This window comes from Hypanus sabinus, unplaced genomic scaffold (genome assembly GCF_030144855.1).
Source record: "Hypanus sabinus isolate sHypSab1 unplaced genomic scaffold, sHypSab1.hap1 scaffold_2088, whole genome shotgun sequence".
Taxonomy (NCBI): domain Eukaryota; kingdom Metazoa; phylum Chordata; class Chondrichthyes; order Myliobatiformes; family Dasyatidae; genus Hypanus; species Hypanus sabinus.
The window spans coordinates 5,524-24,889 of NW_026780192.1; the positions used below are offsets into that span (position 1 = coordinate 5,524).

At 58.3% G+C, this 19,366-nt stretch overlaps 1 protein-coding gene across 1 annotated transcript in view; it reads left to right on the forward strand.

The window, feature by feature from the left end:
* Positions 1-703: 703 nt before the first annotated feature.
* Positions 704-19,366, forward strand: part of LOC132387664 (plexin A3-like) — a gene marked incomplete at its 3' end in the record, with an annotated part of 43,081 nt that continues 24,418 nt past the window's right edge. Inside the window, exons 1-3 of the mRNA XM_059960038.1 lie at positions 704-729; positions 5,220-5,340; positions 14,003-14,139. Of these exons, the coding sequence (XP_059816021.1) occupies positions 5,233-5,340; positions 14,003-14,139 (245 nt within the window). The remainder of the gene's footprint in view (positions 730-5,219; positions 5,341-14,002; positions 14,140-19,366) is intronic.

Consider the following 19,366-nt stretch of genomic DNA (forward strand, 5'->3'; position numbering starts at 1 on the left):
ACTCTGTGTCTGACTCCGGGAGTGTGTGATGGGACGGTGTGGAGGGAGATTCACTCTGTGTCTGACTCTGGGAGTGTGTGATGGGACTGTGGGGAGGGAGATTCACTCTGTGTCTGACCTCGGGAGTGTGTGAATGGGACAGTGTGGAGGAAGATTCACTCTGTGTCTGACCCCGGGAGAGTGTGATGGGACGGTGTGGAGGGAGATTCACTCTGTGTCTGACCTCGGGAGTGTGTGATGGGACGGTGTGGAGGGAGATTCACTCTGTGTCTGACCCCGGGAGTGTGTGATGGGACGGTGTGGAGGGAGATTCACTCTGTGTCTGACCCAGGGAGTGTGTGATGGGACGGTGTGGAGGGAGATTCACTCTGTGTCTGACCCCGGGTGTGTGATGAGATGGTGTGGAGGGAGCTTCACTCTGTGTCTGACCCCGGGAGTGTGTGATGGGACGGTGTGGAGGGAGATTCACTCTGTGTCTGACTCCGGGAGTGTGTGATGGGACGGTGTGGAGAGAGCCCATGCCAGCCCCCAGGTTGTGTGAGTGCATCACTGGGACTGAGGGAACATCCTGTGTTCCAGTTCCACCCCTCGACCGGCCCGAAGGAAGGAGGAACCAGGGTGACGATCCACGGGGAGAACTTGGGCCTCCATTTCCGTGAGATTGCGTATGGAGTGCGTATCGCGGAGTGAAGTGTCTCCCGTTTCCGGCCTGTACATCGTGGCAGAGCGGTGAGTACGGACGACTAGCGGGACGATGGGTGGGGCATGGGGCCGAGACTGGGAGGGGGTGACCCCCGTTCCACTCTCCCACCCACACACAGTCAGCCCTCCAACACCCAGGTGGTCCTGCAGGGTCCTTAGTGTCTGAATTTGCAGTGACTGTGTGTCTGTATTGATCACTGGCCGAGCCAATGACTGGATCCTGAACGCCAGGTTCCAGACGCCAGACACAAAACTCACCAGCTCGCATGGTCTCATCCTGACCCTCTGGCCAGGAGCTGCCCGACATCTATGAATGTCCTGACAGAGGCTTGACCGATAACTGCTCACTTCCTGTCCTAACCCGAATCTGACCTCTAACTCCCCACTACCCCTGTCCCTAAACCCTAATCTGACCTCTAACTCCCCACATCCTGTCCCTAAACCCTAATCTGACCTCTAACTCCCCACATCCCTGTCCCTAAACCCTAATCTGACCTCTAACTCCCCACATCCCTGTCCCTAAACCCTAATCTGACCTCTAACTCCCCACATCCGTGTCCTTAAACCCTAATCTGACCTCTAACACCCCACATCCCTGTCCCTAAACCCTAATCTGACCTCTAACTCCCCACATCCCTGTCCCTAAACCCTAATCTGACCTCTAACTCCCCACACCCCTGTCCCTAAACCCTAATCTGACCTCTAACTCCCCACACCCCTGTCCCTAAACCCTAATCTGACCTCTAACACCCCACACCGTCCCTAAACCCTAATCTGACCTCTAACTCCCCACACCCTGTCCCTAAACCCTAATCTGACCTCTAACTCCCCACACCCCTGTCCCTAAACCCTAATCTGACCTTTAACTCCCCACACCCCTGTCCCTAAACCCTAATCTGACCTGTAACTCCCCACACCCTGTCCCTAAACCCTAATCTGACCTCTAACTCCCCACACCCCTGTCCCTAAACCCTAATCTGACCTTTAACTCCCCACACCCCTGTCCCTAAACCCTAATCTGACCTGTAATTCCCCACATCCCTGTCCCTAAACCCTAATCTGACCTCTAACTCCCCATATTCCTGTTCTTAAACCCTAATCTGACCTCTAACACCCCATATTCCTGTTCTTAAACCCTAATCTGACCTCTAACTCCCCATATTCCTGTCCCTAAACCCTAATCTGACCTTTAGCTCCCCACATCCCTGTCCCTAAACCCTAATCTGACCTCTAACTCCCCACATCCCTGTCCCTAAACCCTAATCTGACCTCTAACTCCCCCCACCGCTGTCCCTAATCCCTAATCTGACCTGTAACTCCCCACACCCCTGTCCCTAATCCCTAATCTGACCTGTAACTCCCCACACCCCTGTCCCTAAACCCTAATCTGACCTGTAACTCCCCACACCCCTGTCCCTAAACCCTAATCTGACCTCTAACTCCCCACATCCCTGTCCCTAATCCCTAATCTGACCTGTAACTCCCCACATCCCTGTCCCTAATCCCTAATCTGACCTGTAACTCCCCACACCCCTGTCCCTAATCCCTAATCTGACCTGTAACTCCCCACACCCCTGTCCCTAAACCCTAATCTGACCTCTAACTCCCCACATCCCTGTCCCTAAACCCTAATCTGACCTGTAATTCCCCACATCCCTGTCCCTAACCCTAATCTGATCTCTAACTCCCCATATTCCTGTTCTTAAACCCTAATCTGACCTCTAACTCCCCATATTCCTGTTCTTAAACCCTAATCTGACCTCTAACTCCCCACATCCCTGTCCCTAATCCCTAATCTGACCTGTAACTCCCCACATCCCTGTCCCTAATCCCTAATCTGAACTGTAACTCCCCACACCCCTGTCCCTAATCCCTAATCTGACCTGTAACTCCCCACACCCCTGTCCCTAAACCCTAATCTGACCTCTAACTCCCCACATCCCTGTCCCTAATCCCTAATCTGACCTGTAACTCCCCACACCCCTGTCCCTAATCCCTAATCTGACCTGTAACTCCCCACACCCCTGTCCCTAATCCCTAATCTGACCTGTAACTCCCCACACCCCTGTCCCTAAACCCTAATCTGACCTCTCTCCCCCACCGCTGTCCCTAAACCCTAATCTGACCTCTAACTCCCCCACGTCCCTGTCCCTAATCCCTAATCTGACCTGTAACTCCCCACACCCCTGTCCCTAATCCCTAATCTGACCTGTAACTCCCCACACCCCTGTCCCTAAACCCTAATCTGACCTCTCTCCCCCACCGCTGTCCCTAAACCCTAATCTGACCTCTAACTCCCCCACGTCCCTGTCCCTAAACCCTAATCTGACCTGTAACTCCCCACATCCCTGTCCCTAAAACCCTAATCTGACCTCTAACTCCCCATATTCCTGTCCCTAAACTCTAATCTGACCTCTAACTCCCCACACCCCTGTCCCTAAACCCTAATCTGACCTTTAACTCCCCACACCCCTGTCCCTAAACCCTAATCTGACCGGTAATTCCCCACACCCCTGTCCCTAAACCCTAATCTGAAATGTAACTCCCCACATCCCTGTCCCTAAACCCTAATCTGACCTCTAACTCCTCACATCCCTGTCCCTAAACTCTAATCAGACCTCTAACTCCCCACACCGCTGTCCCTAAACCCTAATCTGACCTCTAACTCCTCACATCCCTGTCCCTAAACTCTAATCAGACCTCTAACTCCCCACACCGCTGTCCCTAAACTCTAATCAGACCTCTAACTCCCCACACCGCTGTCCCTAAACCCTAATCTGACCTCTAACTCCTCACATCCCTGTCCCTAAACTCTAATCTGACCTCTAACTCCCCACACCCCTGTCCCTAAACCCTAATCTGACCTCTAACTCCCCCACCGCTGTCCCTAAACCCTAATCTGACCTCTAACTCCTCACATCCCTGTCCCTAAACCCTAATCTGACCTCTAACTCCCCACACCCTGTCCCTAAAACCCTAATCTGACCTCTAACTCCCCACACCCTGTCCCTAAAACCCTAATCTGACCTCTAACTCCCCACACCCCTGTCCCTAAACCCTAATCTGACCTCTAACTCCCCACACCCCTGTCCCTAAACCCTAATCTGACCTTTAGCTCCCCACATCCCTGTCCCTAAAACCCTATTCTGACCTCTAACTCCCCACACCCCTGTCCCTAATCCCTAATCAGACCTGTAATTCCCCACATCCGTGTCCCTAAACCCTAATCTGACCTCTAACTCCACACATCCCTGTCCCTAAACCCTAATCTGACCTGTAATACCCTACATCCCTGTCCCTAAACCCTAATCTGACCTCTAACTCCCCACACCCCTGTCCCTAAACCCTAATCTGACCTTTAGCTCCCCACACCCCTGTCCCTAAACCCTATTCTGACCTCTAACTCCCCACACCCCTGTCCCTAATCCCTAATCAGACCTGTAATTCCCCACATCCCAGTCCCTAAACCCTAATCTGACATCTAACTCCACACATCCCTGTCCCTAAACCCTAATCTGACCTGTAATACCCTACATCCCTGTCCCTAATCCCTAATCTGACCTCTAACTCCCCACACCCCTGTCCCTAAACCCTAATCTGACCTCTAACTCCCCCCACCGCTGTCCCTAAACCCTAATCTGACCTCTAACTCCCCACATCCCTGTCCCTAAACCCTAATCAGACCTCTAACTCCCCACACCCCTGTCCCTAAACCCTATTCTGACCTTTAGCTCCCCACATCCCTGTCCCTAAACCCTAATCTGACCTTTAGCTCCCCACATCCCTGTCCCTAAACCCTAATCTGACCTTTAACTCCCCACATCCGTCCCTAAACCCTAATCTGACCTCTAACTCCCCCCACCGCTGTCCCTAAACCCTAATCTGACCTCTAACTCCCCACATCCCTGTCCCTAAACCCTAATCTGACCTGTAACTCCCCACACCCTGTCCCTAAACCCTAATCTGACCTCTAACTCCCCATATTCCTGTTCTTAAACCCTAATCTGACCTCTAACTCCCCACATCCCTGTCCCTAAACCCTAATCTGACCTCTAACTCCCCACACCCCTGTCCCTAAAACCCTAATCTGACCTTTAGCTCCCCACACCCCTGTCCCTAAAACCCTAATCTGACCTGACATTTAACTTGCTCACATTCTTATTCCTAAACACTGAACTCGAATGCCCCCTCTGTCCCCAAAACTATCCAACAAATGTTAAACCGTCACGTACCGTAATGGTGTTGCACTGTGATGGGGTGCCACGCGACCGTCGCAGAGAGCTTGGAGTTTCAGAGTTCAGGTCTGCATCCTTTGTACCGGAGTGCAACCCTTTCCTCCAACAGTCAAGACATACCATTTCGTAGGTTAATTGGTCATTGTAAGTTGTCCTGTGTAAGTCAGTAAGTTGCAGGGCATCTTCCACACGTTATCTCTAAGTGGCTAAAAGGTGAGCGCATGTTTGAGTAAGACCAGGGGTGACGTGGTCACGATGTCTCTCTCTCTCTCTCTCTCTCAGCATCGTCTGTGACATGGAGGACGCGTTCTCCACACAGCCCGGAGCAGGACCTGTGGAACTGTGCGTGGGCGACTGCAGTCCCAACTACCGGACCCGATCACAGGAACTATACACATTCGTGGTGAGTGCAGAGGGGAGCTGGAGCCGGAACCCAGGGTGCCATACCAGTGTTACACAGACTCAGGCCCGTCCCCACCGGTACCGTACCCCGGTGTCACACAGACACAGGCCCGTCCCCACCGGTACCGTACCCCGGTGTCACACAGTGACGGACCCGTCCCCACCGGTACTGTACCCCGGTGTCACACAGTGACAGACCCGTCCCCACCGGTACCGTACCCCGGTGTTACAGTGATGGACCCGTCCCCACCGGTACCGTACCCCAGTGTCACACAGTGACAGACCCGTCCCCACCGGTACCGTACCCCGGTGTTACAGTGATGGACCCGTCCCCACCGGTACCGTACCCCGGTGTCACACAGTGACAGACCCGTCCCCACCGGTACCGTACCCCGGTGTTACAGTGATGGACCCGTCCCCACCGGTACCGTACCCCGGTGTTACACAGACACAGGCCCGTCCCCACCGGTACCGTACCCCGGTGTCACACAGTGACAGACCCGTCCCCACCGGTACCATACGCCGGTGTTACACAGTGACAGACCCGTCCCCACCGGTACCGTACCGCGGTGTCACACAGTGACAGACCCGTCCCCACCGGTACCGTACCCCGGTGTCACACAGTGACAGACCCGTCCCCACCGGTTCCGTACCCCGGTGACACACAGTGACGGACCCGTCCCAACTGGTACCGTACCCCGGTGTCACACAGTGACGGACCCGTCCCCACCGGTACCGTACCCCGGTGTCACACAGTGACGGACCCGTCCCCGCCGGTACCGTACCCCGGTGTCACACAGTGACAGACCCGTCCCCACCGGTACCGTACCCCGGTGACACACAGTGATGGACCCGTCCCCGCCGGTACCGTACCCCGGTGTCACACAGTGACGGACCCGTCCCCGCCGGTACCGTACCCCGGTGTCACACAGTGACAGACCCGTCCCCACCGGTACCGTACCCCGGTGACACACAGTGATGGACCCGTCCCCGCCGGTACCGTACCCCGGTGTCACACAGTGACAGACCCGTCCCCGCCGGTACCGTACCCCGGTGTCACACAGTGACAGACCCGTCCCCACCGGTACCGTACCCCGGTGACACACAGTGATGGACCCGTCCCCGCCGGTACCGTACCCCGGTGTCACACAGTGACAGACCCGTCCCCACCGATACCGTACCCCGGTGTTACACAGTGACAGACCCGTCCCCACCGGTACCGTACCCCGGTGTCACAGTGACAGACCCGTCCCCACCGGTACCGTACCCCGGTGTCACACAGTGACGGACCCATCCACACCGGTACCGTACCCCGGTGTCACACAGTGACGGACCCGTCCCCACCGGTTCCGTACCCCGGTGACACACAGTGACGGACCCGTCCCAACTGGTACCGTACCCCGGTGTCACACAGTGACGGACCCGTCCCCACCGGTACCGTACCCCGGTGTTACACAGTGACAGACCCGTCCCCACCGGTACCGTACCCCGGTGTTACAGTGACGGACCCGTCCCCACCGGTACCGTACCCCGGTGTCACACAGTGACGGACCCGTCCCCACCGGTACCGTACCCCGGTGTCACACAGTGACGGACCCGTCCCCGCCGGTACCGTACCCCGGTGTCACACAGTGATGGACCCGTCCCCGCCGGTACCGTACCCCGGTGTCACACAGTGACAGACCCGTCCCCACCGATACCGTACCCCGGTGTTACACAGTGACAGACCCGTCCCCACCGGTACCGTACCCCGGTGTCACAGTGACAGACCCGTCCCCACCGGTACCATACCCCGGTGTCACACAGTGACGGACCCATCCACACCGGTACCGTACCCCGGTGTCACACAGTGACAGACCCGTCCCCGCCGGTACCGTACCCCGGTGTCACACAGTGACAGACCCGTCCCCACCGGTACCGTACCCCGGTGTTACACAGTGACAGACCCGTCCCCGCCGGTACCGTACCCCGGTGTTACACAGTGACAGACCCGTCCCCACCGGTACCGTACCCCGGTGTCACACAGTGACAGACCCCTCCCCGCCGGTACCGTACCCCGGTGTCACACAGTGACAGACCCGTCCCCATCGGTACCGTACCCCGGTGTCACACAGTGACCGACCCGTCCCCACCGGTACCGTACCCCGGTGTCACACAGTGACAGACCCGTCCCCACCGGTATTTTACCCCGGTGTCACACAGTGACAGACCCATCCCCACCGGTACCGTACCCCGGTGTTACACAGTGACAGACCCGTCCCCACCGGTACCGTACCCCGGTGTCACACAGTGACAGACCTGTCCCCACCGGTACCGTACCCCGGTATCACACAGTGACCGACCCGTCCCCACCGGTACCGTACCCCGGTGTCACACAGTGACGGACCCGTCCCCACCGGTTCCGTACCCCGGTGACACACAGTGACGGACCCGTCCCAACTGGTACCGTACCCCGGTGTCACACAGTGACGGACCCGTCCCCGCCGGTACCGTACCCCGGTGTCACACAGTGACAGACCCGTCCCCACCGGTACCTTACCCCGGTGTCACACAGTGACAGACCCGTCCCCGCCGGTACCGTACCCCGGTGTCACACAGTGACGGACCCATCCCCACCAGTACCGTACCCCGGTGTTACACAGTGACGGACCCGTCCCCTGCTGTACCGTACCCCGGTGTCACACAGTGACGGACCCGTCCCCACCAGTACCGTACCCCGGTGTTACACAGTGACGGACCCGTCCCCTGCTGTACCGTACCCCGGTGTCACACAGTGACGGACCCGTCCCCGCCGGTACCGTACCCCGGTGTCACACAGTGACGGACCCGTCCCCACCAGTACCGTTCCCCGGTGTCACACAGTGACGGACCCGTCCCCTGCTGTACCGTACCCCGGTGTCATACAGTGACGGACCCGTCCCCACCGGTACCGTACCCCGGAGTCACACAGTGACGGACCCGTCCCCTGCTGTACCGTACCCCGGTGTCATACAGTGACAGACCCGTCCCCTGCTGTACCGTACCCCGGTGTCACACAGTGACGGACCCGTCCCCTGCTGTACTGTACCCCGGTGTTACACAGTGACAGACCCGTCCCCACCGGTACCGTACCCCGGTGTCACACAGTGACAGACCCGTCCCCACCGGTACCGTACTCCGGTGTCACACAGTGACGGACCCGTCCCCTGCTGTACCGTACCCCGGTGTCATACAGTGACTGACCCGTCCCCACAGGTACCGTACCCCGGTGTCACACAGTGACGGACCCGTCCCCTGCTGTACCGTACCCCGGTGTCATACAGTGACGGACCCGTCCCCACCGGTACCGTACCCCGGTGTTACACAGTGACGGACCCGTCCCCGCCTGTACCGTACCCCGGTGTCACACAGTGACAGACCCGTCCCCGCCGGTACCGTACCCCGGTGTCACACAGTGACAGACCCGTCCCCACCGGTACCGTACCCCGGTGTTACACAGTGACGGACCCGTCCCCGCCGGTACCGTACCCCGGTGTTACACAGTGACGGACCCGTCCCCACCAGTACCGTACCCCGGTGTCACACAGTGACGGACCCGTCCCCTGCTGTACCGTACCCCGGTGTCATACAGTGACGGACCCGTCCCCACCGGTACCGTACCCCGGTGTCACACAGTGACGGACCCGTCCCCTGCTGTACCGTACCCCGGTGTCATACAGTGACGGACCGGTCCCCACCGGTACCGTACCCCGGTGTTACACAGTGACGGACCCGTCCCCGCCGGTACCGTACCCCGGTGTCACACAGTGACAGACCCGTCCCCTGCTGTACCGTACCCCGGTGTCACACAGTGACGGACCCGTCCCCTGCTGTACTGTACCCCGGTGTCACACAGTGACGGACCCGTCCCCTGCTGTACTGTACCCCGGTGTCATACAGTGACGGACCGGTCCCCACCGGTACCGTACCCCGGTGTTACACAGTGACGGACCCGTCCCCGCCGGTACCGTACCCCGGTGTCACACAGTGACAGACCCGTCCCCTGCTGTACCGTACCCCGGTGTCACACAGTGACCGACCTGTCCCCACCAGTACCGTACCCCGGTGTCACACAGTGACAGACCCGTCCCCACCGGTACCGTACCCCGGTGTCACACAGTGACGGACCCGTCCCCTGCTGTACCGTACCCCGGTGTCACACAGTGACGGACCCGTCCCCACCGGTACCGTACCCCGGTGTCACACAGTGACGGACCCGTCCCCTGCTGTACCGTACCCCGGTGTCACACAGTGACGGACCCGTCCCCACCGGTACCGTACCCCGGTGTTACACAGTGACGGACCCGTCCCCACCGGTACCGTACCCCGGTGTCACACAGTGACAGACCCGTCCCCACCGGTACCGTACCCCGGTGTTACAGTGACGGACCCGTCCCCACCGGTACCGTACCCCAGTGTCACACAGTGACAGACCTGTCCCCACCGGTACCGTACCCCGGTGTCACACAGTGACAGACCCGTCCCCACCGGTACCGTACCCCGGTGTCACACCGTGACAGACCCGTCCCCACCGGTACCGTACCCCGGTGTTACACAGAGACAGACCTGTCCCCACCGGTACCGTACCCCGGTGTCACACCGTGACAGACCCATCCCCACCGGTACCGTATCCCCGGTGTTACACAGTGACAGACCCGTCCCCTGCTGTACCGTACCCCGGTGTCATACAGTGACGGACCCGTCCCCTGCCGGTACCGTACCCCGGTGTCACACAGTGACGGACCCGTCCCCTGCTGTACCGTACCCCGGTGTCACACAGTGACGGACCCGTCCCCTGCTGTACCGTACCCCGGTGTCACACAGTGACAGACCCGTCCCCTGCCGGTACCGTACCCCGGTGTTACACAGTGACAGACCCGTCCCCACCGGTACCGTACCCCGGTGTTACACAGTGACAGACCCGTCCCCACCGGTACCGTACCCCGGTGTCACACAGTGACAGACCCATCCCCACCGGTACCGTACCCCGGTGTCACACAGTGACAGACCCATCCCCACCGGTACCGTACCCCGGTGTCACACAGTGACGGACCCGTCCCCTGCTGTACCGTACCCCGGTGTCACACAGTGACAGACCCGTCCCCGCCGGTACCGTACCCCGGTGTCACACAGTGACAGACCCGTCCCGGCCGGTACCGTACCCCGGTGTCACACAGTGACAGACCCGTCCCCGCCGGTACCGTACCCCGGTGTCACACAGTGACAGACCCGTCCCCGCCGGTACCGTACCCCAGTGTTACACAGTGACAGACCCGTCCCCACCGGTACCGTACCCCGGTGTCACACAGTGACGGACCCGTCCCCTGCCGGTACCGTACCCCGGTGTCACACAGTGACGGACCCGTCCCCTGCTGTACCGTACCCCGGTGTCACACAGTGACGGACCCGTCCCCTGCCGGTACCGTACCCCGGTGTCACACAGTGACGGACCCGTCCCCTGCTGTACCGTACCCCGGTGTCACACAGTGACGGACCCGTCCCCTGCTGTACCGTACCCCGGTGTCACACAGTGACAGACCCATCCCCACCGGTACCGTTCCCCAGTGTCACACAGTAACCGACCTGTCCCCACCGGTACCGTACCCCGGTGTCACACAGTGACAGACCCGTCCCCACCGGTACCGTACCCCGGTGTCACACAGTAACCGACCCGTCCCCACCGGTACTGTACCCCGGTGTCACACAGTGACCGACCCGTCCCCACCGGTACCGTACCCCGGTGTTACACAGTGACAGACCCGTCCCCACCGGTACCGTACCCCGGTGTCACACAGTGACGGACCCGTCCCCACCGGTACCGTACCCCGGTGTCACACAGTGACGGACCCGTCCCCACCGGTACCGTACCCCGGTGTCATACAGTGACGGACCGGTCCCCACCGGTACCGTACCCCGGTGTTACACAGTGACGGACCCGTCCCCGCCGGTACCGTACCCCGGTGTCACACAGTGACAGACCCGTCCCCTGCTGTACCGTACCCCGGTGTCACACAGTGACGGACCCGTCCCCTGCTGTACTGTACCCCGGTGTCACACAGTGACGGACCCGTCCCCTGCTGTACTGTACCCCGGTGTCATACAGTGACGGACCGGTCCCCACCGGTACCGTACCCCGGTGTTACACAGTGACGGACCCGTCCCCGCCGGTACCGTACCCCGGTGTCACACAGTGACAGACCCGTCCCCTGCTGTACCGTACCCCGGTGTCACACAGTGACCGACCTGTCCCCACCAGTACCGTACCCCGGTGTCACACAGTGACAGACCCGTCCCCACCGGTACCGTACCCCGGTGTCACACAGTGACGGACCCGTCCCCTGCTGTACCGTACCCCGGTGTCACACAGAGACAGACCCGTCCCCACCGGTACCGTACCCCGGTGTTACACAGTGACGGACCCGTCCCCACCGGTACCGTACCCCGGTGTCACACAGTGACAGACCCGTCCCCACCGGTACCGTACCCCGGTGTTACAGTGACGGACCCGTCCCCACCGGTACCGTACCCCAGTGTCACACAGTGACAGACCTGTCCCCACCGGTACCGTACCCCGGTGTCACACAGTGACAGACCCGTCCCCACCGGTACCGTACCCCGGTGTCACACCGTGACAGACCCGTCCCCACCGGTACCGTACCCCGGTGTTACACAGAGACAGACCTGTCCCCACCGGTACCGTACCCCGGTGTCACACCGTGACAGACCCATCCCCACCGGTACCGTATCCCCGGTGTTACACAGTGACAGACCCGTCCCCTGCTGTACCGTACCCCGGTGTCATACAGTGACGGACCCGTCCCCTGCCGGTACCGTACCCCGGTGTCACACAGTGACGGACCCGTCCCCTGCTGTACCGTACCCCGGTGTCACACAGTGACGGACCCGTCCCCTGCTGTACCGTACCCCGGTGTCACACAGTGACAGACCCGTCCCCTGCCGGTACCGTACCCCGGTGTTACACAGTGACAGACCCGTCCCCACCGGTACCGTACCCCGGTGTCACACAGTGACAGACCCATCCCCACCGGTACCGTACCCCGGTGTCACACAGTGACAGACCCGTCCCCACCGGTACCGTACCCCGGTGTCACACAGTGACGGACCCATCCCCGTCGGTACCGTACCCCGGTGTCACACAGTGACAGACCCGTCCCCACCGGTACCGTACCCCGGTGTCACACAGTGACCGACCCGTCCCCACCGGTACCGTACCCCGGTGTCACACAGTGACGGACCCATCCCCGTCGGTACCGTACCCCGGTGTCACACAGAGACTGACCTGTCCCCACCGGTACCGTACCCCGGTGTCACACAGTGACAGACCCGTCCCCACCGGTACCGTACCCCGGTGTCACACAGTAACAGACCCATCCCCACCGGTACCGTACCCCGGTGTCACACAGTGACGGACCCGTCCCCTCTGGTACCGTACCCCGGTGTCACAGTGACAGACCCGTCCCCGCCGGTACCGTACCCCGGTGTCACACAGTAACAGACCCGTCCCCACCGGTACCGTACCCCGGTGTCACACAGTGACAGACCCGTCCCCGCCGGTACCGTACCCCGGTGTTACACACTGACAGACCCGTCCCCACCGGTACCGTACCCCGGTGTCACACAGTGACGGACCCGTCCCCACCGGTACCGTACCCCGGTGTTACACAGTGACAGACCCGTCCCCACCGGTACCGTACCCCGGTGTCACACAGTGACGGACCCGTCCCCACCGGTACCGTACCCCGGTGTTACACAGTGACAGACCCGTCCCCTGCTGTACCGTACCCCGGTGTCATACAGTGACGGACCCGTCCCCACCGGTACCGTACCCCGGTGTTACACAGTGACAGACCCGTCCCCTGCTGTACCGTACCCCGGTGTCATACAGTGACGGACCCGTCCCCACAGGTACCGTACCCCGGTGTTACACAGTGACGGACCCGTCCCCACCGGTACCGTACCCCGGTGTTACACAGTGACAGACCCATCCCCACCGGTACCGTACCCCGGTGTTACACAGTGACAGACCCGTCCCCACCGGTACCGTACCCCGGTGTCACACAGTAACCGACCCGTCCCCACCGGTACCGTACCCCGGTGTTACACAGTAACCGACCCGTCCCCACCGGTACCGTACCCCGGTGTCACACAGTGACCGACCCGTCCCCACCGGTACCGTACCCCGGTGTCACACAGTGACCGACCCGTCCCCACCGGTACCGTACCCCGGTGTTACACAGTAACCGACCCGTCCCCACCGGTACCGTACCCCGGTGTCACACAGTGACAGACCTGTCCCCACCGGTACCGTACCCCGGTGTCACACAGTGACAGACCCGTCCCCACCGGTACCGTACCCCGGTGTCACACAGTGACCGACCCGTCCCCACCGGTACCGTTCCCCGGTGTTACACAGTGACGGACCCGTCCCCACCGGTACCGTACCCCGGTGTCACACAGTGACCGACCCGTCCCCACCGGTACCGTTCCCCGGTGTTACACAGTGACGGACCCGTCCCCTGCTGTACCGTACCCCGGTGTCACACAGTGACAGACCCGTCCCCACCGGTACCGTACCCCGGTGTTACAGTGACAGATGTGTTCCCTCATTTTGTCCTCTCCTGCAGGCCCCCACTTTCAGTAAAATTCACCCAGAGAAGGGTCCATCTTCAGGCGGCACTCATCTGACCATATTCGGAGAGTTCCTGGATGCCGGGAGCTCGGTGAAAGTGTTGGTGGGTGGTGCACAGTGCGTCTTTCAGCGGTGAGTCTCAGCTGTTCATACCCCGTCCCCCATCCCAGGCTCTGACCAATCCCCCTCTGTATCTCCTCCCCACTTTGTCCCCCCTCCCAGTTAGCTGGCAATGCCAGTCCCTCCCTCCTGTCTATATCCTCCCTTCCTCTCCCCCTCTGTATCTATCCCTTCCCTCCCTCCCCCGTAACTACTCCCTCCTTCCCTGTCCCCCTCTGTAACCACCCCTCCATCTCTCCCTCCCAGTTTGCTGGCAATGCCAGTCCCTCCCTCCTGTCTATATCCTCCCTTCCTCTCCCCCTCTGTATCTATCCCTTCCCTCCCTCCCCCGTAACTACGCCCTCCTTCCCTGTCCCCCTCTGTAACCACCCCTCCCTCTCTCCCTCCCAGTTTGCTGGCAATGCCAGTCCCTCCCTCCTGTCTATATCCTCCCTTCCTCTCCCCCTCTGTATCTATCCCTTCCCTCCCTCCCCCGTAACTACTCCCTCCTTCCCTGTCCCCCTCTGTAACCACCCCTCCATCTCTCCCTCCCAGTTTGCTGGCAATGCCAGTCCCTCCCTCCTGTCTATATCCTCCCTTCCTCTCCCCCTCTGTATCTATCCCTTCCTTCCCTCCCCCGTAACTACGCCCTCCTTCCCTGTCCCCCTCTGTAACCACCCCTCCCTCTCTCCCTCCCAGTTTGCTGGCAATGCCAGTCCCTCCCTCCTATCTATATCCTCCCTTCCTCTCCCCCTCTGTATCTATCCCTTCCCTCCCTCCCCCGTAACTACTCCCTCCTTCCCTGTCCCCCTCTGTAACCACCCCTCCATCTCTCCCTCCCAGTTTGCTGGCAATGCCAGTCCCTCCCTCCTGTCTATATCCTCCCTTCCTCTCCCCCTCTGTATCTATCCCTTCACTCCCTCCCCCGTAACTACTCCCTCCTTCCCTGTCCCCCTCTGTAACTACCCCTCCCTGCCCGCCCACCTATGTCACCTTCCCCTTCCATAACTCCAGTTTCCCTCCCCTTCCTCTCTCCACCACATGCCCATCCATATCTTCCGCCTCTCCCCTTCCCAATGTCTCCCGGATCTTTCTACCCCACTCACCCTTACTTATTCAATCCGCACTGCCCTCCCAGAGAGCACACCCCAATCCCAGAATCTCCATCCCTACTCAAGGGCGTTCAAGCTCAACTTCCCTGGGCCCAACATTCCCATTCCAGCATGTCGGTCCGTGGCCTCCTCTCCATCTGCCAAAAGCAGAACTTCCCTGGGGCCCAACATTCCCATTCCAGCATGTCGGTCCGTGGCCTCCTCTCCATCTGCCAAAAGCAGAACTTCCCTGGGCCCAACATTCCCATTCCAGCATGTCGGTCCGTGGCCTCCTCTCCATCTGCCAAAAGCAGAACTTCCCTGGGGCCCAACATTCCCATTCCAGCATGTCGGTCCGTGGCCTCCTCTCCATCTGCCAAAGGCAGAACTTCCCTGGGCCCAACATTCCCATTCCAGCATGTCGGTCCGTGGCCTCCTCTCCATCTGCCAAAAGCAGAACTTCCCTGGGGCCCAACATTCCCATTCCAGCATGTCGGTCCGTGGCCTCCTCTCCATCTGCCAAAGGCAGAACTTCCCTGGGCCCAACATTCCCATTCCAGCATGTCGGTCCGTGGCCTCCTCTCCATCTGCCAAAAGCAGAACTTCCCTGGGCCCAACATTCCCATTCCAGCATGTCGGTCTGTGGCCTCCTCTCCATCTGCCAAAAGCAGAACTTCCCTGGGCCCAACATTCCCATTCCAGCATGTCGGTCCGTGGCCTCCTCTCCATCTGCCAAAAGCAGAACTTCCCTGGGGCCCAACATTCCCATTCCAGCATGTCGGTCCGTGGCCTCCTCTCCATCTGCCAAAAGCAGAACTTCCCTGGGGCCCAACATTCCCATTCCAGCATGTCGGTCCGTGGCCTCCTCTCCATCTGCCAAAAGCAGAACTTCCCTGGGGCCCAACATTCCCATTCCAGCATGTCGGTCCGTGGCCTCCTCTCCATCTGCCAAAGGCAGAACTTCCCTGGGCCCAACATTCCCATTCCAGCATGTCGGTCCGTGGCCTCCTCTCCATCTGCCAAAAGCAGAACTTCCCTGGGCCCAACATTCCCATTCCAGCATGTCGGTCTGTGGCCTCCTCTCCATCTGCCAAAAGCAGAACTTCCCTGGGCCCAACATTCCCATTCCAGCATGTCGGTCCGTGGCCTCCTCTCCATCTGCCAAAAGCAGAACTTCCCTGGGCCCAACATTCCCATTCCAGCATGTCGGTCCGTGGCCTCCTCTCCATCTGCCAAAAGCAGAACTTCCCTGGGGCCCAACATTCCCATTCCAGCATGTCGGTCCGTGGCCTCCTCTCCATCTGCCAAAAGCAGAACTTCCCTGGGGCCCAACATTCCCATTCCAGCATGTCGGTCCGTGGCCTCCTCTCCATCTGCCAAAAGCAGAACTTCCCTGGGGCCCAACATTCCCATTCCAGCATGTCGGTCCGTGGCCTCCTCTCCATCTGCCAAAAGCAGAACTTCCCTGGGGCCCAACATTCCCATTCCAGCATGTCGGTCCGTGGCCTCCTCTCCATCTGCCAAAGGCAGAACTTCCCTGGGCCCAACATTCCCATTCCAGCATGTCGGTCCCTGGCCTCCTCTCCATCTGCCAAAAGCAGAACTTCCCTGGGGCCCAACATTCCCATTCCAGCATGTCGGTCCGTGGCCTCCTCTCCATCTGCCAAAAGCAGAACTTCCCTGGGGCCCAACATTCCCATTCCAGCATGTCGGTCCGTGGCCTCCTCTCCATCTGCCAAAAGCAGAACTTCCCTGGGGCCCAACATTCCCATTCCAGCATGTCGGTCCGTGGCCTCCTCTCCATCTGCCAAAAGCAGAACTTCCCTGGGGCCCAACATTCCCATTCCAGCATGTCGGTCCGTGGCCTCCTCTCCATCTGCCAAAAGCAGAACTTCCCTGGGGCCCAACATTCCCATTCCAGCATGTCGGTCCGTGGCCTCCTCTCCATCTGCCAAAAGCAGAACTTCCCTGGGCCCAACATTCCCATTCCAGCATGTCGGTCCGTAGCCTCCTCTCGTGCCATGATGAGGTCACCCTCAGGGTGGAGCAGCAATACTTTGAGTTCCATCTGGGCAGCCTCCAACCTGAGAGCACGAAGATCAATTTCTCCTTTCAGTATAAACTTTTCTCTCCCCCTTCCCCTCTTCTTCTAATCCCCACTCTGGAATTTTACCTCATCTCACCTGTCCGTCACCTCCCCCTAGTGCCCCTCCTCCTGTGGGCCTCTCTGCTCTCCTATCAGATTCATAGAACCATAGGCCTTTAGGCCCTTCTTGGCTGTGCTGAACCATTTTTCCGCCTAGTCCCACTGACCTGCACCTGGACCATATACCTCCGTACCCCTCCCATCCATGTACCTGTCCAAGTTTTTCTTAAATGTTAAAAGTGAGCCCGCATTCACCACTTCATCTGGCAGCTCATTCCACACTCCCACCACTCTCTGTGTGAAGAAGCCCCCCCCCCATGTTCCCTTTAAACTTTTCCCATGTCCTCTGGTTTTTTTCTCCCCTAGCCTCAGTGGAAAAAGCCTGCTTGCATTCACTCTATCCATACCCATCATAATTTTATATACCTCTATCAAGTCTCCCCTTATTCTTCTACGCTCCAGGGAATAAAGTCCTAACCTATTCAACCTTTCTCTGTAACTCAGTTTCTCAGCACTGATCCCTGTGGCACACCACTAGTCACAGGGCTCCACTCAGAGTAGCAATCCTCCACTACCACTCTCTGGCTTCTTCCATTGAGCCAATGTCTAATCCAGTTTACTACCTCTCCATGTATACCTAGCAACTGAATCTTCCTAACTAACCTCCCATGCGGGACCTTGTCAAAGGCCTTACTGAATTCCATGTAGACAACATCCACTGCCTTCCCTTCATCCACTTTCCTGGTAACCTCCTTGAAAAACTCTAATAGATTGGTTAAACATGACCTACCACGCATAAAGCCATGTTGACTCTCCCTACTAAGTCCGTGTCTATCCAAATACTTGTAGGTCCTATCCCTTAGTACTCCTTCCAATAATTCACCTAATACCAACATCAAACTTACTGGCCTATAATTTCCTGGATTACTTTTAGAGCCTATTTTTAAACGGAACAACACGAGCTATCCTCCAATCCTCAGGCACCTGACCCGTAGATAACAACATTTTAAATACATCTGCCAGGGGCCCTGCAATTTCAACACTAGTCTCCATCAAGGTCCAAGGGAATACCTAGTCGGGTCCTGGGGATTTATCTACTCTTATTTGCCTCAAAATAGCAAGCACCTCCTCCTCTTCAATCTGTATAGGTTCCATGACCTCACTACTTGTTTGCCTTGTTTCCATAGACTCCATGTCAGTTTCCTTAGTGAATACAGATGCAAAAAACCCATTTAAGATCTCCCCCATTTCTTTTGGTTCCACACATAGCCGACCACTCTGATCTTCAAGAGGACCAATTTTATCCCTTACTATCCTTTTGCTCTTAACATACCTGTAGAAGCTCTTTGGATTATCCTTCACCCTGACTGCCAAAGCAACCTCTCATGTCTTCCTTTAGCCCTCCTGATTTCTTTAAGAATTTTTTTGCACTTTTTATACTCCTCAAGTACGTTTTTCATCTCCCTCTTCTTTATCAGAGTTCCACTATCCCTCGAGAACCAAGGTTCCTTATTCTTATTCACTTTGTCTTTAACCCTGACAGGAACATACAAACTCTGCACTCTCAAAATTTCTCCTTTGAAGGCCTCCCACTTACCAACGACATCCTTGCCAGAGAACAACCTGCCCCAATCCACGCTTTTTAGATCCTTTCTCATTTCTTCAAATTTGGCCTTTTTCCAGTTTAGACCCTCAACCTGAGGACCAGGTCTATCTTTATCCATGATCAAGTTGAAACTAATGGTGTTATGATCACTGGAACCAAAGTGTTCCCCTAAACAAACTTCCGTCACCTGTCCTAACTGGTTTCCTAATAGGAGATCTAATATTGCATCCTCTCTAGTTGGTACCTCTATATATCGATTTAGAAAACTGTCCTGAACACATTTTACAAATTCTAACCCATCTAGACCTTTAACAGTATGGGAGTCCCAATCAATATGTGGAAAATTAAAATCCCCTACTATTACAACTTTATGTTTCCTGCAGTTGTCTGCTATCTCTCTGCTACAGATTTGTTCCT